The 20,754-nt window shown below is 47.9% G+C and overlaps 1 protein-coding gene across 43 annotated transcripts in view; it reads left to right on the forward strand.

The window, feature by feature from the left end:
• Window positions 1-695: 695 nt before the first annotated feature.
• The window catches only part of Celf4 (CUGBP Elav-like family member 4), a 286,218-nt gene continuing 266,159 nt past the window's right edge, over window positions 696-20,754 (forward strand). For all 43 annotated transcript variants that reach the window (XM_045135338.1, XM_045135344.1, XM_012950739.2 and 40 more), the window contains exon 1: window positions 696-1,041. In XM_045135338.1, the coding sequence (XP_044991273.1) occupies window positions 756-1,041 (286 nt within the window). In that variant the 5' untranslated portion in view covers window positions 696-755. The remainder of the gene's footprint in view (window positions 1,042-20,754) is intronic.

The following is a 20,754-nucleotide window of genomic DNA, read 5'->3' on the forward strand; positions in this document are numbered from 1 at the left end:
AAAATACAAAAAGTTGCACCTGCTGTAATCACACACGCGCGCACACACACACACAAAAGAAAAGAGCCCCCCAAAAGGCCAAGAGAGGAGGCCCGGAGCCCCGCTTCCTAACATGCACCCGCTGCCCGCGGCCGCCGGGCCCGGAATCTCAGCGCCTCCCGAAGAGCCATGCGCCTGGCGCTATTTATAGCCGGGGGCCGTCTCGGACCGTACCACCGGCTCTCGGCGGGGCCGCCGACGGGGGAGGCGCACGAGGCCGGCGCCGCCCCGACCGCCCTGCCCCCGGCCGCCGCCCGCCGCCCGCCGCCGCCGTGCGCCCCCCGCGCGCCCACGGCCGGCCCCGCGCGCCTGCCCCGCCCGCGCGCCCTCGCCGCCCCCACCCCTGGTCTGGCTGCGAACTTGAACCGGTCCAGCCTGTTTAAACGGAAAGGACAGAGATCCTGTCTGTTCAATGTAAAAAAAAAAAAAAAAAAAAAAAAATCACATCCGACTGAGAGAGAGGGGAGGGAGGGGAGGGAGGGGAGAGCGCGCGAGCGAGAGAAGAGAGAGAGGCTTAGAACGAGAGCAGAGCGAGGTGTAGAGAAAGCGAGGGGGAGAGAACCCGAGTGTGTGCGTGTGCGTGTGCGTGTGTGTGTGTGTGTGTGTGTGTGTGTGTGCGTGTGTGAGCGCGAGCGGGCGGGCGGGCGGGCGGGCGAGGGAGAGGAGCGAGAGAGCGAGCGAGCGAGAAAGAATAAAAGGAAAGAAGATTTTTCTCTATGTATATAAAGATGGCCACGTTAGCAAACGGACAGGCTGACAACGCGAGCCTCAGTACCAACGGGCTCGGCGGCAGCCCGGGCAGCGCCGGGCACATGAACGGATTAAGCCACAGCCCGGGGAACCCGTCGACCATTCCCATGAAGGACCACGATGCCATCAAGCTGTTCATTGGGCAGATCCCCCGAAACCTGGATGAGAAGGACCTCAAGCCGCTCTTCGAGGAGTTCGGCAAGATCTACGAGCTCACGGTTCTGAAGGACAGGTTCACAGGCATGCACAAAGGTGAGTACACCTTTCCCTCCCAACTTTGCCGGGGCGAGCGGGCGGCCGGCCGAGCGGCCAGCCCGAGACTGGCGAGCGGGAGACGGGGCGAGAGCGAGCCGCGGGCGGGCGGGCGCCGGGGAGAGAGGCGCTCGGGCAGCGGAGATCAGGCTGGGGTGAGTGGGGAGCAAGGCTGGGCTTGGGGCGATGAGCCGAGAGAAGCAGTGTGGTGGAGAGGGCAGCCGGAGCAGAAGATAAAAAGAAAGCGGGGTCGAGGGGCAAAAGGAGAGTGGGGTTTGGCCATCCTGAGACTTGAAAGACTGGAATGGGGAAGGCTGCACCCGGCAAGCCCAAGAAACTGAACGGACCGGCGGGAGCTCGGCGGGCCGTGGACCAAGGGTGCTGTCCATCGTTGTGGTACTGAAAATACTACAGGAATTGCTCTGCTCGTCGGGCCACAGGAGCACGAGTGTAGCCGTCTAAAAGGGGGAGAGATGATCAATTCAAAGAGATATTTTTCTTATTTTGCTACCAATTTTACAGTAAACTGTCCCCGTTGAGCTGGGTGCCTCGGCAGTCTGGTTGTGGTGTGAGTAGTGTGGGGGACTGGTGAGAAAGAGTGATTTTGGACTGTGGAAAAAAGGAGTGATAAAAACCTAAGTCAAGAATTAGCAAGGACCCAGCCATCCTCTGGATGGAGTGAGGGGTCTGGGAAGCCTGGACAGTCCCCTTCCCCAATAAAGCTGGAATTTGGGGGAGAATATATGATAAACGGCATGTATTTTGAAAGGTATGCCCTAATTTATTCCAAACTCACCAGGCAGGAAGCTTTATAGTACATTATTTCTCCCTTGAAGCAATCGTTGCTAGTTAGTGCCTGGGGGAAGGGGAGACTGAATAATCAAAGAATTAAAACCTAACAACTTTTCAGGAAAGTGGTCATGGAATTGTCTGCAGCTTGCCTGCTTTCGCCTTGTTTTATTATCTTTAAAGCAGAGCCCCAAACGTGTGCAGTTGTTGTAGAATGTGTGTGGGTGGCTGGTGGGTGACGGAATTAGCCCACTGCTCTGTTCCCTAACAGTAATGTATAGGATGTGCACCGGGGATTAATCGGTGCTGGAGCTGTGTGGGCAAGTTAAATGCTTTCTGAGAGAGATTGATCGCCAGGCAGGGAAGGAGCACGGGGCTAAGGAAGTTGTAGGGGGTGTGTGGACGTTCGTTTTTAATAAACAGTACTGTGGAGAGCCACCAAAGATGCCGTGTTGGAGCTGGTGGTTTAGAAGATGAAAACACACACGTACACCCACCCCCATACAAAGCAGCCTCATCCTTGGCCACAAATGGGCTATGAGCAGATCGGTTCCTCTGGTACGCTAGGTGCAGAGCCCGGAGCTGTCTGACTCTAAACAGCCGTGGTTTTCACTACCACAGCCACCCTCCTTCTCCAGCCCTCCCTTTATCTGAATACCGAGCAGAGCTCCAAACTCTTCATAGTTGGAGTCCCAGAGTGCAGTTTTTATTGGCTTTGGCATCATCCAGCTTGCCTGCTGAGGAGTAAATCTTAAAGTTAATGGCATGTTGAGTAGCAAAAATAATTACTACTAATAATAATATCCCAGCAGAATGGAAAGATACTGGGTTTGTTAGGGTGGGGTAAGGGTGGGGGCTAACATGGAGAGAGAAACAAATCTTTTTCCAATGCAGAGAAAATGTTCACAAGAGAGATTGAAGGGGGGAATGAGGAAGCAGTCTTTGTAATAATATTTTTTAAAAAAATCACTTTCTTTCCCCCTCTCTCTCAAGACAACCATACCTTTGTAGTGTATTTTTTCTCCTGCCTAATCAAGCTTCCCAAAAGGTAATCAAGGTTTGCATTAAACCTTTGTCACTCTAATAGGTCCTCAGTTTTTAAAAAACTACTAATAAAAATTTTAGCAGTGTAGGTGGGGGAGTCTGCCTATCTTAATAATCCATTCTTGTGGTGATTTAAGATTTCAAAGTTTAAGAAATCAGAAGCCACTAGAGGCCAAAAACAGTTGTGGGGAGCTGGGCATCCTATGGGATCTGGATTGAAACACTTCTGTATTTCAAATGAAGATAAACTTTACCATCAGCCCTTGTTTTCTTCTCAACAATCCCTTTCATACTATCACTTTGTTTATAGTGTAATTTGAGCTCTCTTGTATTAAAGTACAGAAAAATTTTTATCATTTGCACCAGGAGACCAAAGAAGGTATAGTGTGTGTGTGTGTGTGTGTGTGTGTGTGTGCGCGCGCGCGCGTGTGCGTGCACATGTGCGTGCACGCACCCAGCCATCATTCCTAGAATAGGCAAAACTTCATTTCCCAAATAATTCTTCTCCCAACCCGTCTTGGTCCAGGACAGACAGGTCCATTGACAATGACATGCTGGGTGCCTCGTTATGGCAGCTCACTTTTCATAGTTTGAGCATGTATTATTTTTTTCCTTCTGAAATTTCCTGTTTCTTCATTTCTCTGATTTTCAAAATTAGGGTTGGACCACCATATTCTTGACAGTGTCTGGGAGCTCCCAGAGAGCTTAATAAATGAGGGATTCTGAGGGCTGGTTTATTCAGTCCTGGTAGAGTTTGAACTCTTCCTTCAGTGATGCATTCTGATTTATTGGCTGACCCTGATAAAATAAGCCTCTGGCCACCTTAAAAAGAAATTGCTTGCTTGCCATTGGTGATTAATTACTGTTAAGTCAGAAAGCATGATGAGGCTTGAAGAAGGAAGGCTGCTTTTGGCTTCTACATCATCCCCATCTCTTAACTGACAACATGAAGCTAAGGATGGCAGCATGCCTTTGTTAAGCCTAGCTTCAGGAATAGAGTTCTGGTCCCTGCTTTCCCTTTCTTAGATTTCTAACTTGTGATGGATTATACTGGGATACAATTGAGAGACATAGCCAGATACTGGCCACCAGTGTAGGTGATATATGTATATTATTTGTTTCTTCTTAACATCAATGAAAACTAAATACATAAAATTTCAGAAGGAAATCCATTTCTTGGCCACCTGGCATTTCAGGTGACTAAAGAAGGAAGGAGTTCTAAGGGTTAATGGAATACCTGCCATGCGTAGAGTGCACCTTAAAAGGCAATTACTCCAGTCAAATTGGGAGTGTGTGGAGGAGGGAGTGGGTGGGTGTTGTGGTGCAAACCCAGCCATATCCAAGGAAGGCTGTTGGGCTGGGAGGCAGCAAATAGCAGCTGTGGACTGGGGTAATTACTATAAAGGTAAATGTATCCCCTGGAGACCAGCAAGTCATTGGATGGAGGGGAATCTGGGTGGTAGTCAGAGAGAGAAAGGCGGGTGGGGGGGAGCCTACAATCAAAATTCAGAGAAACAATATGCGTGGAAGAAAACCCAGTGTAATGCAAACTCTCCGGCTAACTCAGAATCTTCTCTCCCCCTCCATTCAAAGCACTTTGGAAAGATTGTTTTTCCAAGATCCAAAGAGAAAGACATTGTACTATTGATCAAGGAAGAGAGAAACAAATTCCCAGGGTAGCAGCACGAACAAACTAGAACCAATTTTGTCCCATTTTGTAGAATATTTCTTCCTTGCAACTGGGAACAGGTCACCCACTAGTCTACTTCTCCCCTCTCTCATTTGTCATTTACTTCTCTTTTCTTCTTTTTATATCCTTGAGAACAGAGGCAGTGACTGAAGAAATATAGATACACATACATGCCCATGCCTGTGCACAGACATATACACAGATCACACACGAATAAGCGTGCAATCCATTCATAACTTTGGTCTTGTCTAGCTGGATAGGAGGCAGCAAAGACTGAGTTACTGGGAGACATAAAGACTAGTGCTCTCTGGATAGCCATATTATAATGCATTATCTTTGAAGTCATTTAAGTCCAATTTAAGTGGTATTTAGTATAATATTTATGAATTAATGTAATCTAAACATAGGGCTGTCCCCAAAGGTTTAAACAGCCTTTACTACTGACGTGTGCTTGTTCCCAGAGCCTGCGATGCATTTTAATCTAAACAGCCAAGTCCACATCAGAGCCTCTTGTTATCTGGTCAGAACAGATCTGCACCTGGGTAACTATTTTGCTTTGAGATTCTCCTCACTGCCCAGACGAAAATCTACTCTAGTGACAGTCTTCCCCGGGAGGGGGTCTCAACACAGCTCCAGGGACAGCAGCCTTTCCTACATTCATACAACGTGTATAAGGAGGATGGGGACAGAAGAATAGAACCTTTTGTGAATTTAGCTCCAAAAAAAATATATTATTTTAAAATACACTCACCATCAGTTGCACAACCTTCCATTTCAACTGCACCTGAGAAGAAAATGCCTGAAAGCCCTTGACTTGGGGTATAACTGAAAGAAAAGAAGAGAGACAAGGGTTATCACTACGTCTTGGTGATTTCTAACCATCTTCATAAAATTTTGTTTTATGTTTGCATGTTAGATGCAACAATTTTCTAGAACATCGAACTTCCACCTCCTGATTTTAGCCAAGATGGCTTTTTTTTTTTTTTTTTGCTTCCCTTGTAGATAGGAGAATTAAAATTGTGAGGCCTTACATGATTTCCATTTTCAAACGAGTTTAAGAGAGTAACACTGCAGTAGCAGTACAGGCATCAGCTCAATTACGATGAACTTTTTTAATTACTTTGAAAAATAAAGTCAATTCTGGCCAAGGAAAGAGACTGGCCGAATGAATAGTTACACACCTAAAAGAAAGCTTTGCCTTGCCAGAGATAGGGAAAATAGAATAGCCCAAATACAAAGAGTAGAAAAGCACTTCAAAAAATAAGCTTCACCAAAGAAAATGAGTGATAGTACTCACTACAAGATTAATGTATGTTAAACAACATTTGACACCTAAAACCCTCCAAATTCCAGGTGTTGGTGTCTATTTAAAATTCCAGATGCTTATGTGCCCTATTTAAAAGCAAGGAGATGATTACTAAGATGATTAGATTTCTTTACGAGACCAGTGCTTATTTATTTGGTCATGAATAATTTCAATTTTATTTCTCCTTAAAACAGACTTTCTCAGAATCAACATACATAGAAGAATTAACTTTTGCACATGAGTAGATGTGCATCCATGTACAGGCATGACTAATCATATCTCACACATATGAAAACCAGAGCAGGCCTTGATTTCATTGTGATATGACAGAGATACGAACACCCACACCCACCCACACCTCTATCGTTAATGGAAATTCTGGGTTGGATTGAAAGAAGCTCTTTAGCATCCTTTCATTTTCCCTCTTACCTGTTCTAGTTGGCTGGGTATTTATGGCTTCTCAAACACAAAACAAAATAAAACAAAAGCTATTCTTAATGAAGTTAGAGTTTAAAAGCAAATTATAAAACGTATGTAACATAGATATACCCTCACATACATTCATATAATAAAGTTCTCTGAGTTTTTCTCAAAAGGCTGGGCTCCAGATATGTTCTTTTTTGTTTTTATTTATTTGTTTATTTAATTGAGAGGGGAAGAGGCAGAGAGAGAAACAGAGAAAGAAAGAGAGAATGGGCAAGCCAGGGCCTCTAGCCACTGCAAAAGAACTCCAGATGCATGTGTCAACTTGTGCATGTGACTTACATGGGTTCTGAGGAGTCAAACCTGGGCCCTTTGGCTTTGCAGGCAAGTGCCTTAACCGTTAAGCCATCTCTCCAGGCCTCCAGAGACATTCTTGATGCCCAGTTATCTCAGTGTACTCCAGTAACATAAATGTGGCCATCATGTCACCCTTTTAAGCATTACCATTATGATTTGAACAGATATACCAGGATTGGGGGAGGTGTTGCAATGGTACCTGAGAAGACAACCAAGATACCATGGTGCTCATTGGTTGAGAGATGAACTGGTCTGAACTTTGCCTGAGATAGATTTAAGAAAAATGCTACAGAGATCACACCTTCCACATCCTCAGGAGATTGTCACCTTCCACCTTGGATTTCAGCTGAAAATGACTTGGAGCAGGGAGACTATGAGGAAAGGGAGACAAAATAGAGAGTAAGGCCCAACATTGCAGGCAGAAAATAAGGAAAACAATGCTGTAAGGTCAAAATGCCAGTTAGAAACTGGGTGTGCTATTTGACAGTGAGGCTGCAGTGGCACCTGAGTTTGAAAGGGAAATCCCATATGACATGCAGGGATGAGCCAGAGGGCGTGAAAAACCGGTGTGTCGGGGTGCCAGAGAGTTGGGGTGATGATGCTGCAGCCTCTGCAGGTGTTGTGTGGATGTCTGCATGGTTGTGCACATGTGCGTACAGGAACTGAGCTGGTGTGAGGGGAGCTTCTTCTTGCAAGGCCATGCATAGCATGGGTGAGAAGGTTGCTGGAGAAAAGGAGAAAGTCGAGGAGAGAACTGCCCCCATTATTATCTGCATCTTCCGCCGCGGAACTCGTGGCTTGGATTTTTCAATGATCCCAGTTGCAGCGTGAAGGTGTGCCCCTTTCTGCCCACTTCATCTCTCCACCCAGAAGTGCAGGTTCAGGGAAGAATCCCATCATCATCCCCCACCTACCATCCTTTGAAGTCTGCCCTGCTTTGCTCTCACCCATTGAAATGCCCTTCCATCTAGGATCTAAGCAGCCACCACAGAGCCCAGCTTTCTGCAGGACTGAGTCTCCCCACCCACGGCTTCCCTACCCTGCTCACTGCCCCCTGGTATCCCAGCCTACTTTCTTCTTAATTGGGTACACACACACACACACACACACACACACACACACACCACTTCACAAGCTCAGTCGGCCAAAACAGGCCCACTGAACACATTGCTGCATTTTTCCCTAAATGCAAGCAGGGTGTGGCAGACACCCATTTGTCCTCCTTTTGAGCTCTTTATAACAAAAAAAGCACATTCATTCCCCTTTACTTCTTCCTTTTCCAGGTCCTTTAAATACAGTCTCTCCAAGAATTACTGAAAGCATGCCATCCTACCCAAAATCACTTCCAGAACCAGAGCAGGAAAAGTCTTTCCTCTCCTTCTTTTTTCTTCTTCTTGCTAATAACGATACCCACCCAGTCCCCAGAGTGGGACCTAAAGAAATAAAGATCCCACCTTGCCACCTAAGGGTGTGGTTAAAGATTCCAGGGCATGGTCAACACAGTGGGGAATTTCCTACATCAATGCACTTTCTGAAAACTCATCAGTTTCCAGGTTCAAGACCCCTGGATGGGTACAAAGCCAGACCTACAACCCTGCCCACCAGATTCAATTGCAGGTGGCCATCCCATGGTCCCTGGCCTGATTTCTGAGTCCTCTGGGCATAGAAGGGGTATTTGGAGGGTTGTGCGTTCATAGGCTTTCTCTGTTTTCACTTGCTGCTCCATCTACTTTCTCTTATCCTTCCTTGTATCTCCCCTCCAGCCCCTGCTGATTGAAGCTCTCAAACAGCGAGTTCCAGCAGCTCAGCTCAGCAAACCCCATGTGGCCATCTACAAGTATAAATAAATGGGTGCCCTCGTGTGAGGACAGAACAGCCAAAAATATTGATCAAACTCAGAGGAAAAAAATTAATAATGAACCGGCCTCCAACAAAGCTTTAATTCACAGAGACTTGGGAAGGGTGGCTCCTGATAGCACACAAACTGACCACAATGTGACTTTATTGTGATACACTCTGTTTTAATTATCACCTTTGTTAAGAGCAGCTTAACAAAGATCAAAGGTTTCTGGACACTTAAACAGATCTCACTAACAACTCCCATCCCCCACAGCGCACTAGGCTATCTCACCACTGACTGCAGAAGACAGCAAGTTTCAAATTCTCCCCACTCCTAGCTATTGACACCCCCCCCTTTGTTCAAAACACCCAGTTCTTCCTGCATAGCCGCTCTGTCCTAAGAAGAGTGAGCAGTGCTGTTGTCAAGGCTGGGGACTGTCTTTCAAAAGCTGGTTCTGCAATTACACAACTAAGGCTCGCTTCACCTTCAAGTCTTATCTGTTTGGCTTGGGAAGTGTGCTTATAGAAGAAAAGATGAAAAAACAGGGTTGGTTCATGGAAGAAGAGCATGTATAAGTGTGCACGTGTGAGTGTGTCCATGCTTATGCATTTATGTCTGTGATATGTACCTGTGCACAAGCAGCATTAAACCTGCACATAAATATTACGGAATCAATACATATCCTATCAGTTGCCCACACCTCTTAACTTCTCCCTCCCATCTCTTGAGCATCTGTGCCATGGCCATATTTCACACTGAGAAATGTGCTCGGCTGATGTGAGCCTACCTGAAGCTATATGGAACCTGGCTCTTTGGATTCAGTTGTGGAGGTTAGGTGCCCACTGAAAGACAGTCCTCACCTGGAGTAGATGGTGCCTAAAGAACCCACTGCACAAGCTATGACAAGAACTTCTCCCTCCAGAAACCCCCAAACCTACAAAGTGCCAGGTGATTTAGTTGATAACAACCCTTGGAGTCATTCTAGACATATTTGAATGCCATACGTGGCTGTTTGTTCATTATTCTAATTTAATGATGCAGTCACACCTAATTAATCCATGTCTGGTTTATTCATACACTATGTCTGAGGATCCAAAAGATCTCTCTAGCTAGCCAGCTTCCCTTCACAGGGACACGTGATGGGGCATCCTCGACAAGGGAAGGCATCTAGGTCCAAATGGGATGGGATTGCTATAGACTGAGTTGGCAGAAATGTGATCTCTGACACCCCTGCCCATGCAGGTAGGAATGTCAACAGCCACAGAGGTGCCCAACATAAGGCCTGTGCGCCTGTGTGTGCACGTGCACACACACACACACACACACACACACACACATACACACATCCAAAGCTTGCCTGTAGTCATGGAGCACTGGCACTACAACCCCTTCTAACAGGCAGGAGGCTGTCCCCCAGTATGGAACCACCAAGGCCTGTTGTTAGTGAAAATTTGGACATAGATTTTAGAAAACTTAAGGCTACTAAGAGCATGCTGCCAGAGTCCAGCCCATAGCATGGCCCTAAGTGTATCTTTTCATGGCTAGTTCTAGCCAGGCAGCTTGCAATGAATGCCATCTCTCGCCTGGCAGGTAAATGGGGAGAATGAAGCATCAACCTGATAATATCCTTATAAAGCCAAGCCTCCTCACGCAAGTCCTAGGAGACAAGAGGCATCCAAAGATCAAACACAACATCACAGCGTATTTGTAGGAACTCTCTGATTCCACTACCTTCCTATAATGCTCTAATTGACTATTTGATCAGCTCTAAAAGGGCCGGTGTTCAAGACAGACTCACACACACTCCTGCATGCACATGCACCTCTATATGCTTGCCAGTGGATGCACTCACATACACACACACACACACACACACACACACACACACACACCACACCACCCAAGCACACACACAGAGACATGTTCTTGCATACCACATGCCATCCTCCCTATAGCAGCTTCCTCAGAGCAGGGAGATTCTCACAGGTGCTGGATGGTGAGTGGAAAGCACACACCTACACTCACACACGTCCTTCCAGTAATGGGCTTATCAATACCTTTTAAAGAAATGTGACAGCCAGCCCAGAGTGATTCAGTTGTGTGGACAAAGGTCAGAATATAGATATCCATTATTAATAATATCAATATCTTGGTTGACCAATATAACCAGAAACTGTATCATGTCGCTGCTGATGGGTGAGGCCAGGAGGACTCCACAACAATAGCAGGAAATTATGCCCATGTAAAATTAATCATATTGACTGGTTCTAAGAATACACAGGGAGGTGAAGATATTGGGAGTGTCATGTAGTAAAATAGGAGACCTTATTCTGGAGGTTTTGTGAGCTCCTGGGATGAGATTGGGGCCGGGGAGGGTCAGGGAGCTGGGTGGGGGGGGATGGACGAAGGAATCACAGAGTGACCTGTAAGAACACTTGCCCTCATCCGGCCTCTGCTTTTCAGCAGGATGAGGCAGAGAAGTGTTCTGTGTACAGGAAAAGAGAGAAATCAGATCCCCTAACCATTATCCATCCAACATGTCCATAGCTTTCTGCCAAATCAATATTTGGCTTGGCTTGGTCTTACCGGATGGGGCACAGAGAGGATCCTTGTCCCCCACCCCTGTGTGAGGAGATCTTTCTCCCTGGTGGTTGTGAGAGCCTCAAGCAGTACCCCACCACTGACATGTAGGGGTACTGGGCTCTGGAGATGCTGGGGTACAGCTTGGCATGGTCCAGAAAAAAGGCACCCAATCAGATCAGTCACTCTGATTGAGTTTTTGGGCCCAGAAGCTCAGGTGCTGCTCACATGTATTGCTGATGAGGTGGGAATGTTTTGGTCTTCAAAAAGCTTCTTCCTAAAACCGAGGCTCACTACTACATTAGAGAAAAGGGAGAGAGAAAGCCAGGCTTATTTGATCTTAGAATTCCTTTGGGAATGCCCAGACCTTTCACTCCCCTGGCTCAGAATGTCCCAACTGTCCACCCTGACCCTAAGTAGCCCTTGCTAGAGTGTTCTGTAGAGGGAGAGAGACAGACAGAAAGCCAGTGAGTGAGGACCCTCAGAATGGAGGTGAGCCTGGCCCAGAGTTTTGGAGTAAAATCAGAGATCTAAAAGGCTGTCTTTGGAAGTTGCTTTTGTTGTTCACTCCTTTTCCCTCTTCCTAAAGACCTTGGGTCTGAAAAGTCCTTGGGTTTGATGAGGAAATTACAAACCTTCCTCAGGGAGACCCAGGTTTATGTCAACTCAGTTTCCCTGAGTATCAGGTCCTGACCTCGAAAGTTGGAGACCCATGCTCACCACCACAAAGTAACTGTGGTTGAGATAGGTGGCAATCCCACAAGGCATCCTGGAGGGAACCTACCTTCCAGGCTAGGCCATTGGGGTAATGATGAATGGGAGAGGTGCTGGCAAGGAGCAGGGGGTCATGCCTTAGACTGGAAAGAAGGACAAGGCAGTGTACTCTGTGGCTGAGCTGGGAGAGGGGTACCTCCTGAGGAAGGTGCTTCCTTATCATAAGGAAGTGCTTAGGCCCCAGCAGATAGGCCCCAAATCCTCACCTCTCTTCCTCCACACTCACACTGGACCTCTGAGAGGGGCACACACTTACTCCAACTTTGCACCCAGCAGGTCACTACAGCTCCCTGCCCAGTACTTAGGGCTGAGTTCCAGCCACTTCTTCAGAAGAGAGCCAGTGAGCAGGGCCCCATCCTGTTGCTAGAGGCAACCCTGTCCCTTCCTCAGCCATAAGGCCTGGGTTTAAACAGCTCCAATGAGAACAGCAGGGAGCATCAAAACCTGCCTGAAGTACTGCTTTAGACCCTACCCAAACAGTGGGGAGGCATCCCCAAACTGTGGTGGAGGAGGGTTCTCTCCTCCAGCTGTCGCCTGCCCTCTGACGGTGAGAGAAAGAACTTGTGTGTGCCGCTGGCTCGTGCCACCCAAGCTCCAAGCTCTGGCTGCCCTGCAGTCCTCCAGGCTCCGCTCAGCCCAGAAACTATGGGAGAACCTACCACATACCCCATTCTTATCTTTGAGGGCAAGAACTGGCGGCTCCCCATATGGGTGGGTGACAGGACCCTGGGTCACTTCAATCGCTTGACCAATCAGGGGCCTGAGGCACCAACAGGACAGGAACACACCAGAGAACCAGAGAATTCAGAAAATGTTTTGTCTCTGTAGCTATGTGAGTTTTATTTTGTTTCAAACTTGAGTAATTACCACTCTCAGTTCAATGCAGTTTTGATTCTCAATTCCACATGTTGAGAAGGTTCTTTACATTGGAAGAGACACTCAAATCTCGTCATACTTAGGACCTAACATGGCCCAACTCTGGACTACTACAAAAGAACTCTAAATCCCTCCTGTAGGTGCAAACAGCGAGCCCACACTCTTCCAGGTGGAGTGGGCAGGACTGGGTCTAGGATGACAGTAGATGGGTTAGAGTTCTGTCCAACCAAGGATCCAATGCAGCGCCTCTCACTGGAGAGTTCTGCTCACCAGAACTGGAGGGGAGCAGGGCAGGGGACATAATCTGTGGCTTATGTTAAGGCTTCATTTTTTTCTGATCTTTTAAACAAAAAATAAAATAAAAACATCAAATAACTCAGTACTATCATTTTTGACTATTTCAATAAGCAAAGCATTCAATCTAATTTGAAGTAAAGTTTTGGAATTCTGCTGGCCAAGTTTGGAGATCCCCTGAACAGAGGAATAAGAAGTAAAGTGTGAGTCTGGGCCACTGAGACAGGCCCCTGCAGAGAAAGGGAGAGCAAGCAGTAGGTGCACAGATGGTGTGGGTGTTTGTGTGTGTGTGTTTAGGTTTTGGGGTAACTGCTGGGCATATGGGGTAGTAGGGCCACCTCAGATGGGTCTGCCTATCCCAAGGGCAGACCAGCCCCACACCTTCCTTGGGGTGTGATGTCCTCATGCTTCGTCCATGGCCTTGATTTGTTTCACCCTTAAGTTTCTCAAGTTTCTCTGCAGAACATTCACTTTGAATGTTCTGACCTTGTCTTGCTGCGCCAATGATTTAGGAGGGCTGGTCATAGCAGAGGCTGACTATCCAGGAGGAGAGTTCCCCCCCCACCCCACAACTGAAGGGATATGAGGAAGAGCAATGATGAAACTGCAGTGGCTGCTCAGGTTCCCCAACCCTTCTCATGCTCTCATGCTCACCTCTTCTGAGGTGCAGAGACAGGCCTTGGTTTTAGGGGGGAGTTACAAACCTTCCTCAAGGAGACACCAGTCCATGTCAAGTCAGTTTCCCTAAGTGTCAGGTCTTGACCTCAAAAGTTGGAGACCCACCACAGTATAACTGTGGTTGTGATAGGTGGCAACCCCACAAATGTCCTGAATGGGGAATATGGGAACCCCCAAAGATGAAACCTTGGTAAAGATGTTAGGGGCTTGGTGCTAGGTTGAAAGGACACCAAAACTCCAGGCTGGCAGATGGCAAGACGACAGCAGGAAGCTGCAAAGCCGATGGTCAGTATTCCATTTTGTTCAGTAATGTCTTTTTTTTTTTTTTTTTTTTTTTGTCCCACTGCAATGAAGTCTCATTCTCAGACTGGTGAACAAAGGAATTTCTCATTTTAAATAGATCTGGACCCGTCACCAGCCTGGCTCAGGGTGAATGGGCCAAGGGCAGGTGAGTAGCATGTGAGTGTTTGAGGGAAGTCAGTGACACACAGAAGTCCTGCCAGGACTGTCCTTGCTCCTCGCCTGCTTTGGGCTACAGTGTCCTTCAGCTGTCCCAGCTGTAGCCCACTTGGGCTGAGAAATTACTTGTGGAATATTTGAACAATGGCCAAGCTCTCTGTCACCAGTTCAGACATCCTGGTGGCCTGCACAGGCTCCCTCCAATGAGCATCCTAGCCATGTACTCATAGGTTCTGGACTCAAGTCCTCCCACGCCTGCTGTCCCTACCGTGGGCCTGCCTGGGTGCAGGAGTAAGCTGAACGGCAGCCAGACGGGGGAGATTAAGCCAAGGGAAAGTTTCCTGGTGACACTGGTCTTGCAGCTGGAGAAATCTTAGCAGGTCCTAGGAAGCACTGCTGAACATGTGCTCTGCACACCTAGGCAAGGGTGCCAGGGGCTCTCTGTAAGCTGTGGTCTAAAGGAAAACAAGAGGTCTCTCCCGTCTTGGGAAGAGAACCAACTTGGGGCAGCAAGAATAGATGGAATGAGAGCCCCCTCACACAGATCTTGACCCTGATGTTTTCCTGACCCCAAGAATTTCTCAATGGAAATTAGAGTTGCCTACTCAGAAAGACATGTGCCAGTTATAACTTCAAAATCCAGCTCCCTACAGGTATGTGGAAGTCACTATCATGGTCTTCCAGCACCTTCCCAATTCCTGGTCACCCACCCTACCCAACACTGTGTTCCACCCCAAGAACCAAAGTCTAGGTCCTAAGGTCCCAAACCAGAAAGCTCAGAGGCAATAGTCACCAATCAAAAATGACCTCCTTTCCCTGTCTTTCCAAGTCCACACTCTTGCTGATCTGACAAATCAAACTGGGCAGAAGTGCCCCTGGCATCTAATGGACATTCATGTGTCACCATTGCTGTGACATGTGTCTCCTAACAGACCTTCTATAGCCAAAGCCATAACAGAAGAGGCATCTCCCCTCAGAGAGGGGTTTCATCACAGACCAGGCGAGAGGAAGACTCTGTGCTGCCTCTAGGCAGTGTGGGCCAGCCTGGCCAGAGCTATGCTGTCCATGTGGATTTCCATCTATTGTGCTCTAGCAGCAGAGGGATCCAGGCCTATCACTCTTAGTCTCCCTACAGGGCTATTGGCCATGCCAAAGGCTTAATCAAGTACTAAACATGGTCCGTAAACTTAAACCAATGTCATATCTTCAGTACCAAGTGCCTCCTGAGAGCAGCCCTGCTTGGGAGATTTCCAACCTAGCTTTTCCTGGTTGTTGGGGTCTGGTCTTCTATGCTTATAAACCCCCTTGAGATAGCAAAAAGGGAGAGAGATAGGGACCATGGTGAGTGAGACTCATGACTTTTCCTTTATATTATTCATTTCCTCTGATTTTTATCTAATCTCTCTCTGATTGTCCTGCTGAAACTTAATAGACAAAGTGAATTTTTATTACATCATCAATATAATCGCTAGCTAATCAGCAGATGCAGGGCCCACCGCAAACCTTATAGCTCGTCTTCTGGCTTCATAAATAGTAGGAGGCATCACTGACAAGCCAAGCTTCCCCATCTCCTCTGAGAGGGTCCCTCCCACGCCCCCTTGCCCTCACTGTCTGGGAGTTTCTGTCTGCCTGCAGATTCTGTCCACCAGCAGAACACATTGCTAGTCGATTTTTAGTTTTCTTCCTCCAAGCTCAGTTGTTAAAATCACAGAGCTAGGGCTTGTGTTTTGAATGCCAAAATAGCCTAATGTCAACTGATTTTAATTCTGCTTTTTGGCGCATTGCAAATATATGTCACAAAATATTACATAATTCTATGGGTCACTGTGCATATATAAACTATATGTGCATACATAAACTATAACACGTGCCCAATCAAGTTCTTCTGTACCTATACTGCCTATGTTCAAAAATGTTTTCATCATTTCAAGTCATGCCATACATCTTACATGCTATATCATGGATATTGCTGTGTATTTTATTTATATTATCATATGCCTTCTATGTATGTAACACTTCAATCTGCACAACACTTCCTTGTATCTTACTTCTTTTTAGGTCTGTTATAGTCAAGTACAGTTGATATCTGTTTTATAAAGAACAATAGAAAGGGAAAGATGAAGGAAAAATTACAACCTGGTCAAATCTTGCCAGGATACAAAGACAGACTCAGGCTTGGAAAGTGTGCTGGTGAGGCAAGGACAGGTCTCTAGGTGAATTGGGGACAGAGACAGACTGCTGGCTAGACAAGGAAGATTCCTGGGGCCTAGCTTGCAGAGCAGCCCGTAGCCACAGTTTTTCCATCATATAAGGAATAGAGCCCTCCTCCCACAAGCTTTCCCTGTGTTAAATGTGAAGCTCAATGTTCCCTTTCCCAAGATGCCTTGGGAAAGCTTGTATTGTTTGGTAACGCAAGATACATTCTCCCTGCTGTCCCCAAGAGGCCAGACTGCACTGCTGTGTAATGGTATGGATCCAGGGAGACCAGAGCACATCATATAGGGTCCAATCCCATAAATAAGGTAGGCCAAGAGGCTAATTAATCTAGCTGGGTGTCCACAGTCAAAATTGGCTGTTTGAGTATAAAAGAACTGCTTCATGCTGGTGATCAGAGCCATCTCTGGGAGTGACAAGAGTCGCTCCTCTGATCCCCACACAGAGGTTCCATGAGTCTGATCAGTTCATGGTCTGGCTATTTCTGGAGCAAGTGCATGGCGTCCTTCTGATCAGGCTGGACAGTTCTAGGAAGGCCTGGACCTCACAGGCCTCTGGGAGGGGGAGGGCTTGATGCTCCAAACACAGTGCACTGCAGGGGCAGTTGATGCACTGGGAATGCACTGCTCCCTACCTTGCCACTGCTACCCTGGGGATGGCTCCCCTCCCACTTGCTCTGAGCCTGCTTCTCCTCGCTTACATCGCTGCAATGGGATCTGACTCAACCCACCTCTCCAGGTCACTCTGAGGGTCAGATAAAGGCAAATCCACTGTGAACAACTAAATACCCAGGCTCACCCTCATGCATTACCTTCCAGCACCCCAACTAGAGCACTGAGTGGCTCTGACAGTCCTCTCAGGGCTCAAGGAACAGGAACAACCCAAAGAATCAAGGGTAGACCAGAAGACTGATATGCACCTACTATGTGACACACACACACAGTATCTTGACTATTTTCTTTTATCACATTCTAGTTAAAAAAGTTTGGTGGAGATGTCACTGTGCCCCTTTCACTGTGCTGAGGACATAGGTGTACTGAGAACAGTGACTCAACAAAGCTTTGTGCAGTATTCTCGAGCCCGCCACGTGTCCTTTTTGGAAGTGAGAGGCTGTCCTTTCCATCTCCTGCATTGGCAGGTATAAACTCAAGCCGTGCAATGATACCAGCTAATGTTTTCTGAAATCATTCCCTGCCATCTTGGATAGAGGGCCTGAGAACATGGGGGTGGGGGAGATGCCTATTTACTGATGCACAGACAAAACACACTGGGACTCCACATACAGGAATACACAATCATATAGATTCACTCACAAATAAAAATACACGTGTGCATGAGCCCCTCCTATAGAGACTCATATTCAGATACCCAGAGACTGAAGCTTGTACACACATTCAAAAATATAGCTATACTCCTAGACACCCTCATAATACACACATATAAGAACATTCCAACACATGTGTTGACACAGATGAAGAAGCACAATACATGCATGGAATAGCTATATGTGGTAGCACACGCTTATAATTCCTGTGCTAGGGAGCTGTAGACAGGTGGATCCTTGAAACTATCTGGTCAGCCACTCTAGTCTAATTGGTGAGTTCCAGGCCAGTGAGACACCCTGTCTTTAAAAGGTGAATGACACCTAAGAAATGACACCCAAAGTTGTCCTCTAGCCTCCACACACATGAGATTATGTGTGCACATGCACTCCCCCCACACACACGCATACCAGTGCTTAATGACAAAGTTTAGTTAACAAGACCATAGACACAATTGAACCACTTAACTTGCTGACACAACTAAAGCCAGCTGATACCAAGGAGGGCCGACAAAGACTCGGCATAGAGAGGCAGGTGTAAGTGGGGCCTCCAGCTCACCTTGTAGCCAAGGCTAGAGCCCAAAAGTGTTCTCCTTGCACAGCCCACAGTCTGAGGAGGCTGTGTCCTCATTAGGAATCAGCATTGCCCAGCAGGTCTTCCCTGAAGTCACTCCCTCTGCAGCCTTCTGACTGTGTCAGCCCATAAGATTGCAGGCAGTTCTGCTCATCTGACCAAGACCAAAGGCAAGTGCTGCAGAGTCCTAGAGCAGGCCTCCCAAGGGGCAGCCAGCCCCATGAACCAGCAGCAGATAGCTCTCAGCTAGGTAAGCTGAGGCCCATGCTCAGAAGAGGAGGGGGTAACTGAGAAGAGAGGTGAGGGCACATCCCCAGCCACCGTTTTTCCCCCTGTAGCTCAGAACAGTGAGATGGTGTTTACACACTTGGTCCTCTGCAGTCACCCAAGATTGCTCCCAGCCTGCATCTCTCCCTTTGGCCCATGGGCAAACACTACTAGAGAGATTGGCCCTGTTCTGCTGTAGTAAGACAATTTTCATACATGTACACACTGGTAAGGTGTTCATCAAGAAGTTAAAAAAAAAAACCTTCAGATTTCATTTTCTTTAAAATAAACCCCTGAGGATCTGGAAATGAGCTCAGCAAAGTTTCTCCCCTGATGGGTAAGCTGCAGCTTCTTAGGGCGGTGGCACAGCCTACTTGAACAGGTGCAGGCTTGAGCTGTGTACTGGGGAAGAGATGCAACGGGTGACTGCTGACATGGTGTGCTTGCTGTACTGCTCTCTGCCGCATGAACACACTCCACAAATGGCTGTGAGAATGAGGCATGGCGGGCACCTCTGGGGACTACGGCAGAACCCACTGTGCTGTATCTGCCATGGGCATCCTGCATGGATGCATGCGGCATCCTCAGGCCTCGCACCTGTGCCAGTCCCATGTGTTGAGTCCACACATTTGTGTGCTGCTGTTGTGTGGTGCAGTGTGTGTGGGATGGGGAAGAGCTGAGACTTGTGCACTAATTCTGAGAAGCCAAGGAGACACACAAAGTGGGAAAGCTCCCTCGTCCCAACAGAGCCCCAGCCTTTCTCTCCCAACTCTAGGATCATGAATCTCTCATGCCAAGATCAACTTAGTCCTCAGCATGAAGCTGTGGGTCTGACAGAGCAGAACCATTCACAGTGTGTGTGTGTGTGTGTGTACACCTACATCAGATGAGAGTGTAATGTCTGTGCACACACAGTTGCATGCCTCCTCCGTGTGAGTACACACTAACCTCAGCCAGCGAAGCAGGCAAGGAGATAGGTGGACGGGTGTGTTCATGTGTGTCATGTTTACGCAGGCATGTGGGGCTGTGACGGCTCGGCTGGGCCAGTTTTCAGGGACAGCTTGTATGTACTTCTATGACTACATTTTCTACCAAATGCATAAAAAAAACAGAAAAGTTGAGTCCAGCACCCTGGATTGGCATTGCCACAGTGCTCTGTAAATGTGTGCTAGTGTGGTTGTCTTTGGGGATGGGACTCTGGCCAGGGGATGGGGAAGATTGTGTGGTAGGTCTCAGGGGAGGACAGGTTCTATACACAAGGTTGTGGGCAGTCTAATGGGGGAATGTGGAGCGAAGCAGTGTCCTCCAGACACCTTGTGGCTTTCCTCTGGGGCATTTTCTCACATTCTTGCATTCCCTGGGAGGCTGAACAAAGAGGGGGTTGATACCCCATCATGGAGTGACTCTCCAATCTAGTTCCTTTTGGCGTTAGCAGCAATGGCATGGCCATGGGAGGTGGGGAAGAGAAAGAAAAAAAGAAAAACAGGGAGGCAAGAAGACAGGCAGCTATGGGGAGAGGCCCCTGTCCCATACCTCCATCTGGACAGGAGCAGATGGTGCTCAGAGTAGGCCAGGGCAGCCAAAGAGACGTTGTGCTTGGAAGAAGTGTGTCCTAAGGGAAGGAGGGTGCCCAGGAGGACCAGGGTGAAGCGTGGGAAATGTCCTCAGGCTGAATGCATTTTGCTCTCCTGGGCTCTCCTGCTGCACACAGCCACTGAACCAAGCCACAGGTGTCCAGTCCCTTGCCTCTCTTCTCAGCCCCTGGAGGCTGGCTCCGGCTGCTTGGGCATGAATCCGACCCCAAGCTCTCCACAGCCCTGCCTCTGGCACCCAGCATGAACTCACTGCTCCCCTGGGTCCTGCATGTCCAGGAGTCCTTCTGGAACAACCTAAGAGACCACTCATCTGGAGGTCCCACCGCTCTGGCCTGAGCACATTACCCTGTCCTCATACCTAGGTGGCTGGCCCAAGAATAACACATGTGGGCGGAACCTGTTTGGTCTCCTGCCCTTGGAACTCCCCAGCTTTCTGCCTGCAGTAGGTTCTGCTGGGGCTCTGTTCACATTAAGGTCCCAGACCTCTGAGTTCCCTGAGAATGGGGCCAGGGAATCTGCAGTTGGATAATCACCCCAGGGGTCTTACTGCACCTCAACTTGCCTGTTTCCTGGAGTCCTAACATCACGTGCCAGCTCAGGTTGATGGAATGCTGTGGCTTCCAACTTCCTCA

The sequence above is a fragment of the Jaculus jaculus genome, chromosome 15 (genome assembly GCF_020740685.1).
Source record: "Jaculus jaculus isolate mJacJac1 chromosome 15, mJacJac1.mat.Y.cur, whole genome shotgun sequence".
In the NCBI taxonomy this organism is placed as follows: Eukaryota; Metazoa; Chordata; class Mammalia; order Rodentia; family Dipodidae; genus Jaculus; species Jaculus jaculus.